This window comes from Nanorana parkeri, unplaced genomic scaffold (assembly GCF_000935625.1).
Source record: "Nanorana parkeri isolate BGI_ZX_2015 unplaced genomic scaffold, ASM93562v1 scaffold18, whole genome shotgun sequence".
Lineage (NCBI taxonomy): Eukaryota > Metazoa > Chordata > Amphibia > Anura > Dicroglossidae > Nanorana > Nanorana parkeri.
The window spans coordinates 3,082,572-3,091,292 of record NW_017306286.1 but is presented as its reverse complement, the minus strand read 5'-3'; the positions used below and the strand labels follow the sequence as shown (position 1 = coordinate 3,091,292).

The 8,721-nt window shown below is 40.4% G+C and overlaps 1 protein-coding gene across 1 annotated transcript in view; it reads right to left on the bottom strand.

Annotated features, from left to right (window-relative positions):
* The window catches only part of CRYBB3 (crystallin beta B3), a 14,522-nt gene extending 12,273 nt beyond the window's left edge, over positions 1-2,249 (bottom strand). The window contains exon 1 of the mRNA XM_018560651.1: positions 2,049-2,249. Coding sequence (XP_018416153.1) covers positions 2,049-2,141 — 93 coding nt within the window. The 5' untranslated portion in view covers positions 2,142-2,249. The remainder of the gene's footprint in view (positions 1-2,048) is intronic.
* Positions 2,250-8,721: the final 6,472 nt, after the last annotated feature.

The following is an 8,721-nucleotide window of genomic DNA, read 5'->3' as shown; positions in this document are numbered from 1 at the left end:
CTATAGTCACATTTTTAGTAAAAATGTGAAAGCATAATAAAAAGCTTAGTGAAAAAGTTCAAAGTAAAGTTGTCTATATTTATCAAAGCACATGACTATTTTTCATTCCACTTTCACTGTTCACATTCAAGCTTGAACCGGAAATCTTAATTTGAAGAATAGGTGTTCTGATTACTGCATTAGGGACTTTATCATAACCATGTATTATATAAAATTACAAAAAAGAATGTGGGGAAATAATAGTTAGGAAATATGCTCTGATGCAATAGCTCCTTCCTCCATTGATATAGTCTCATGACACCACATCTCTAGTGACTAAAACAGATTGGTCAAATTGAATATTAAAGGACTTTAAAGGTGTCAATAATATCCAATACAACATGAATAGCCAATATCTAAAGTTATCATTTTTTATTTAATCTAAAACATCAGTTGATTAAAATACATAAAGTATTATCTCCCCAAAGAGTATAATGTTAGATGTTTGAAGATGGTACCAACAATAAGTGCCCACACATATGCCATTTGCCATCAACTAGCAATTAGCTTATACATTCTAATATCTAAGCAATAACACTTTCTCTTCAGATTGCACCAATGTGTTTCTCAGAACCCAATCTGCTGTTTGTTGGGTTCTGAGAAACACGTCCTAGCGCCACCACTGCCAATTGCTGGCTCAATGTGAAGGAAAAAGTGTTATTGCTAAGATAGCAGAATGTATAAGCTAATGTAGTGGATGACAAAGGGCATATGTTTGGGCACTTATGCATTTGTTGGTATTTTTTTTTCCACCATGAAACAAATGGCAGAGATTCTAAAACTTCTGCACTTCCTAAAACTAGGAAAAAAGTTATAGAATACATTTCTTCTTAAGTTCCAGAAAATGACAAATAATTTGCAGAGCAACAATTTGGGCACCCCACAAATCATACCATGAGATCCTTAAACAGCTAAAATAACCCCCAAAAAACAAATACAACATTCAGTTCAGGAAGATTATTTTGAAAAAGTGCACATCTGCTATATTTGTTGTATTATTACCAATGACCAATGAAAGTAGGTCTTTTAGAGTACCAATTAAAAGAGGTCTTTCAGCGTTCAGGTCTAATACACCGACTGCTACAAAGGGTCATACAATATCCACTATTTATAGATTATAATGCTCATGACATTTTTTAGGAGATAATGTCCACTTTGATTTGCACTAACTTCATAAAAATTGTTTTTTGAAAAATCAGTGAAGAGCAGCAAAGAATAAGTCAAATTGTTCCGTGTAATGGACACCAGTGCAGTTGCTGACTAAAATGGATGCACCATATTTGTGAGTCTGCTCAGTACTAACTTACCAACATAAAATTTCAGCAGTAACGGTGAAGCAAAAATCCACTGCCACTGTTACATCATTCAAATGTGAGTCCATCCCAAAAAATATTTTCTTAGTTTAGGATAAAGTGGGGAAAGGTTAGAACCCCTGTCAGTTTTAACTGCTATGCAAAGCTCCATCAAAGAGGTTTACCTTCACGTTATGGCAATAATAATATCAACAACACCAATCAACAATATCAAGAACACATTTTCATTGACTATGACCAGTATGTATTACATAGTGCAGTCCACACATAATATCATTGGTTCCTTGGTTCACACTCTTCCTCTGATACACTTAAATCACTATAACCCATTTCTTATCTTTCATTTCAAATAACCTAAACAAAACCAAAATCAATCCCTGAACATTAGAATGAAAAGGGAAGCCTGTGTCAATTCCTTCAAAAGTGGTGCATGGAGCTTGTACATTGAGGATCCCAATTAACATTTACTGGCTGAAAATGAAACAACACTGTACTGGTCGCCTAAGTACCACTTCAGCTCTGTCAGCTCCATCCACCATGGAGGAAACAGGACAGCCACAGCAGAAGTTTTACAAAAAGAGGTTTCAGCCAAAGCATAGAGAGAACACAAAGTAATATAATCATCCCAGGGTCAAGAATAAGTAGAAATCCAGAGATCTGCCAACCCCACTGTCAGAGGGAGGGAAGACACTGTACCTCTTCTGCTGACTGTTTTCCCAAATGTCCATGTCCTGCTCCAGTAGTGTACCATATATATATGATAGCCATGAATAGAGCTTTAGAGTACATGGGTGCTGAGGCAGCAAGTGTGTCTATCGCATTGTCTCCATCAGAGTTGACATGAATAGCGTGAGCTGGGCATCCACTGAGCCCATCAGACACTGCCCTGCCTTACAGCTCGACAGCTCATTTTCAGAAGATTAGTGATTAACTTTGGGTCAGCATGTTCAGATTGCCTCACTCCGCGACCTCATGCCAAATAAGTCAGATCTACTGCAGCTCTCAGCATTTTCTAAAGTAACAGTTTGAATCCCTACAGCCAAATAAACAAGACAAACAGGATCGCCTTCAATGTACATCCATTCATACATGTTTAGGTCTGTTGTAGTGTAGTTACACTTTTGCAGTTTAATTTGAGAAACCCCCATAATATGTTTTTGATGTATTTCCATTTCCACAGACTGTCTTTATGATTTTTTTATTTTGGAGCAGGGTTATACACTGCCTGGCCAAAAAAAAAAGGCACCAGCTGGATTTAGCTAAGGAAATAGGTCAGAGCCTTCCACTGGATCATAGGTGTAGGTTCAGCAAAGTTATTTGCCAAAAAATTGAGGTCAGCTGCCTACCTGATATACTGATTGACCAGGTATTTCCATCAATTGATTTTTTCTTCCCTGATGGCACGGCCATATTCCAAGATGACAATGCCAGGATTCATCGGGCTCAGATTGTGAAAAGAGTGGTTCAAGGAGCATGATACATCATTTTCACACATGGATCACTATCATCACTACAAGATCTTGGTGAAAAATAAATGCAACACTGGAAATAAATGTGACATTGCTTAAGCGTATCAAACAATGCCACAACAAATGAGTGCCATAATCAGAGCTAAATGCGGTCCACTGAAATATTAGAGTTACTTTTTTTTTTTGGACACGCAGTGAACATGGGACACTGTAAGCAGTTTCTATTACTTAGAATAGATGGTATATAAGGGATAATGTCAGGGAGTTTTTTTTTTTAAGTGCATTAACATCTCAAGCCTTGCGATCTTTAACTGTTTGTTAGGACAGACTGTCCTGCGCATCTAGGTTACAAATGGTAATAAAAATCTACCAGCACAGTACAGACAGCATTAATTATGGTAAAGATTAACTCCCCATCTTCCTCCTTAGCATTATGGAAGGGGAAGCTAAATAAGATTTTTCAGCAAGTAAAAACTACATTTTTTTTTTTAAAGCTATGTTATGGAATTGGGATCATGTAACAAAAATAAAGTAGGTTTTCCATTTTGGCTGCAACAGTTGAAATACACTTTAGGCCCCTTTTACACGAGTGGTCTGATTGTATCCACCTGTCAGTTTTTCATGTGGACGCAATCAGATGCCAAGTGCTAGTCTATGGACATCCATTTACATCCGGTTACCCCCCCAACTCCGGCCGGGTACGGAAAAACAAACGGAGCTGTGTTCCATTTTGCCGGATCGTACCGGATTTGGGGGAAATCTATTTTAAACGTGCGAATCCCATATTTACATAAATCCCAGCAGACATGGCTTAAAGGTTGTGAAAATTTAGTAGGAACACTAGATAAAATGACAATGAGTCCAGATTTGCAACCCGTTTGCACAATTCCTCATCTTAAGGCTGTTGTAGATATGCCCAAATTCATAGTTAAACAGTAGGTATTGTTGAATAAAGGCACAGGTGTGTGTGTGTGTCTCTTAGTACTTCCCATATCCTTCTATATTTAGTGAACTAAAAAACTCATCTAGAAATGTCTTGAATTAATCAGTGCTATCAGCGGATACTACTGACTGTGGAAGCAAATTCCACAATTTTTGTTGTGTCTTCGTGTCATCAATAGAGTTCTTGGTGTAAACATTTTGTTTCAGATATTGTGGTTCCATGAATGATTTTAAAAATTACACTTAGGCCCCTCTTAAGCACCTCTTTTCTAATTTAACGTCTAAATTATGTTTCATTTCTCAAAGCGATCTACATAACGATCATAGCGATCTACAGGCCTTCCATCCTCTTTAATAATTTCGTGGCCCATCTCTGAATTCTCTCGATTTTGTGGATGTCTGAGGGTTGGTGACCAAAACTGAAACGCATACTGAAGATGTGGCCGAACGAGTGGTAAAATTATGTGGTAAGACTGAACCCTGGTGCACCCTACTCACAACTTTTGCCCAATAAGAAAATTACACATTTAGTAGCACTTTCTGTATCCGATCATGCAGCCAGTTTTACATCCATTAACATACAGTTTCATCCATACTGATAGACCTTAGTTTGTAAATTAAACGTTTGTGGGGTACTGTATCAAATGCTTTAGCAAGGTCAAGGTATACCACGTCTACTGGTATTCTTCTAAATTAAACTCTTTGTATCATATAATAATTGGAGAGTAGGTGAGCTGGAAACATTTGCAAGATGCAGCAAAGTCCACAAAAGTAAGAAATGTTTTTACAGCCCCTTAGGGCTAGTTCACACCAGCCCCAGTGCGTTGGTGTGCCGGAACGCACTGGATCGCAACCAGGCCGGCTCACTTTGTTTTGGGGCGGGAGGGTGTTCAGTGGTTCATTGAAGTTAATGGCACTGCAGCCAAGCCCTCTGGCCGCAGTGGGATTGCCCACACTGAAACGCGTAGCACATCAATGCCTGTGTTCCAGTCCGGTCAGAAAAAAAGTGTATGCAGCATTACTTCTGACCTCACCGGCTCGGAACGCAGGCATTGATGTTCCATGTGTTCTGGTGAAGATCTCACTGCAGCCGGGGGTGTGTGTGTGTGTGTGTGTGTGTGTGTGTGTGTGTGTGTGTCTGTGGTGCCGTTGACTTCAATGCACCTTCACGCCCCCATCCCAAAACAAAGTGAGCCGGCCAGTGCGTTCTGGCACCGAATCGGGCCTGTTGCCCTCTGTGAGGAGTTAAATATGAGCAGCATGTGTATTAAATTTTTTTTTTTTTTTTAGAAACAACCAAAACTGCCCACTGGCTACCTAAACTTGAATTAGATGATGTGGCACAAGTTCCTCAATGGCTTGGATCTGGGGCTTGTATTTCGTGGTCTGTATACATTTCTAAGACAGATACACCCTGGTCTGCGGGACCAACTGCTCTGTCTGTATTTGTGACTAGTTACTGGATTGCCAACTAGCAGAATGGTGAAGATGAACCTAACAACTACAAGCTGAAAGTGTTTTAGTTGCTTACATTAGATTCTATTTCACCCTACTCTTCACTGTCCAGTTTACTTGGAAGATAGGGCAAAGTGGGCACATTGTGGTTGTCACAGACAAGGTCATGGGAATCTCTTAGCGACAGACAATATTGCAAAATTGTGATCTTTTGTGAGATGATATTATGAAGTCCTTCTATTAGAGCATCACAAACATGTTTGCTTACGGAAGCAAAGAATACCCATGACCTGGACCTCTTTCTAGAGTCCCCTAACAAAAGTATAGTGATCATCAGATGTGAGACTGCCCACACAGGGGGAACGTGTGGTTGGTAACAGCTATGGTGTGGACCTGCCAAGTCACTTGGAACTTTTAGGGTGTGGACCTGCCCAGTCACTTGGAACTTTCAGGGTATGGACCTGCCCAGTCACCTGGATGGATAGACTCAGTCCCTCCCCCCCCCCCCCCCCCCTTTTTTCTTCTACTCTCCCTCCCCCTCAACTTCCAACTCCAATCTCTGCACTTGTGAGGTGGAGTGGTATGTCAGGAAATACCTGGAGTATCCACCAGTTTATATGCTTGTGTTGCTTCATTCACAATTATTTTGTTCATGTTATATACATACAGTATGTCTATGTAACGTCGCTAGTACTGTACTGCTAACTATATTGGTCATAATCTTTAATGTACCTTGCAACTGTATGGCGAGTTTTCAAAACTAAAAATAATAAAGTAAAATAAAGTTTGAAGAAAAAAAAAAAGAATATAACCAAAATAACATGTATTGTAATGCATAAGGATGACTCTAACATTAGAAATACTTCAGCTATATTCAAAACTGTTTTGTTTCTTTAGCATTACAAGATACCCTCATCATTTTAAAAACTGTCTTCTACATTCAGCCTATAAAAACTCTGTGGTGTGTTACACAGGAGAAAGCTGTTCGTGCAGCTACACAAGAGTGAGCACCATGATTTTATTGTTCTCGGTCACTGTACCATAGGTGGGCCCTGATATCAGTCTGCTACTGGCAGCTGCCAAGAAACACTGAATCTCTTGTAGTTGTTGCAGTCAACAGATGACATATTATTACAAAACCTCAGACAGGAAATTGGCTTTACTCTAAAGCAGAACACTCATTTATAAAAATGAGAAATGCATTATCTTGAGGTTCTGTTTTATAGAAAATGTTTACTGTGTACCTTTCAGCAAAGTTTCAAACTTCCACCATGCTTCACTGTTGCTGCAGACACTCATTACTGTACCACTCTCCAGCCCTTCGGTGAACAAACTGCCTCCTGCTACAGCCAAATTTTGACTCATCAGTCCAGAGCACCTGCTGACATTTTTCTGTGGTCTTGCAGGCAAAAAGCCATACCTCCGATGTGGAAACAAGGCTAAACGACTCAACTATGCATGAAAACATAGGAACTGGGGTGCAGAAAAAGGGCAGCAGGTGCTCCGGACTGATGAGTCAAAATTTGAAATATTTGGCTGTAGCAGGAGGTCGTCTGTTTGCCGAAGAGCGGTACAATAATGAGTGTCTGCGGGCAACAGTGAAGCATGGTGGATGTTCCTTGCAAGTCTGGGGCTGCATTTCTGCCAATGGAGTTGGGAGATTTGGTCAGGATCAATGGTGTCCTCAATGCTGAGAAATACAAACAGATACTTATCCACCATCAGGGAGATGTGTATTTGGCCCCAAATTTATTCTGCATTATGATTAAGAACTATCTTCAGCATAAAATATAACAAGGAGTTCTGGAAGTGATGGTTTGGCCCCCATAGAGCCCTAATCTCAACATCATGGAGTCTGTCTGGGATTACATGAAGAGACAGAAGGAGTTGAGGCAGCCTACATCCACCTATCTGTGATTAGTTCTCCAACATATTTGGAACAACTTACCTGCCGAGTTCCTTCAAAGACTGTGTTCAATTGTACAGCATCAAATCTAGAAGAATTGATGCTGTTTGAAGGCAAAGGGTAGCCACACCCAATATTGATTTGAAATATACACACTATATTACCAAAAGTATTGGGACACCTGCCTTTACACGCACATGAACTTTAATGGCATCCCAGTCTTAGTCCGTAGGGTTCAATATTGAGTTGGCCCACCCTTTGCCGCTATAACAGCTTCAACTCTTCTGGGAAGGCCTCCACAAGGTTTAGGAGTGTGTCTATGGGAATGTTGGTTCACTGGAACCAAGCCCAACCCCTGAAAAACAACCCTACTCCATAATCCCCCCTCCACCAAACTTTACACTTGGCACAATGCAGTCAGGCAAGTACCTTTCTCCTGGCAACCGCCAAACCCGGACACATCCATTGGATTGCCAGACAGAGAAGCATGATTCGTCACTCCAGAGAACACGTCTCCACTTCTCTAGAGTCCAGTGGCGGCGTGCTTTACACCCCTGCATCTGACGCTTTGCATTTCACTTGGTGATGCAAGACTTGGATGCAACTGCTCGGCCACGGAAATTCATTCCATGAAGCTCTCTACGCACTGTTGTTGTGCCAATCTGAAGGCCACACGAGGTTTGGAGGTCTATAGCTATTGACTCTGCAGACAGTTGGCGACTTCTGCGCACTGTGCGCCTCAGCATGCGCCGACCCCACTCTGTCACTTTACGTGGCCTACCACTTTGTGGCTGAGTTGCTGTTATTCCCAGTTGCTTCCACTTTGTTATAATACCACTAACAGGTGACCGTGGAATATTTAGTAGCAAGGAAATTTCAAGGAACACCTGAATCCAATGATTTGGAGGGGTGTCCCAATACTTTTGGCAAGATAGTGTGAGTGTGTGTGTATATATATATATATGTATACACACGCAACAATTTTTACATATTTTTTATGCTGTGCGAACATGAGAACAAATATAAAATAGGTGTTACCTCAATTTAGCTGCAAAGTGAAAATACCTTTAGGCCCACCAGGACCTTGTGTCATTTTGACAGCCAAGATCCTAGCCTGTATGACAGACGCACTGTCAGAAGCTCTTTCATCACTTTAACAAACTCAACTTTCTCCATTAAAGATTCTCGCTGTACACCTATTGTGTACTGTCTATTTCCATGCTCTCTTATCAATCCCACATGGGTACTCTTACTAATACCCCTCAGAAAAAGACAAGATGTTAGATGAACTACAAACACGCTTTTACTTCATCATACAGCGTCATAAGACACCATAATCACATTAAAACAAATTATGGAAAATCTGCTCTCTTCTTAATAATCTTCTGTCACTCACAATTCACTTTGTTACATCTGACAACACTCCGTTTTTCCCCCCAGGTCAGAGAAGCAAATCTGAAGTTTTACAGAATTTTAGATTAGTAATAAAGCCGCTGGCAAGAATAGAAGGCCCTTCTTCTCTCCTTCTAGGCCCATATGATTTCAACCTTCGGTACAACAGTTAGGTTCTATGTTCACATATGCTCAAAGTATATGT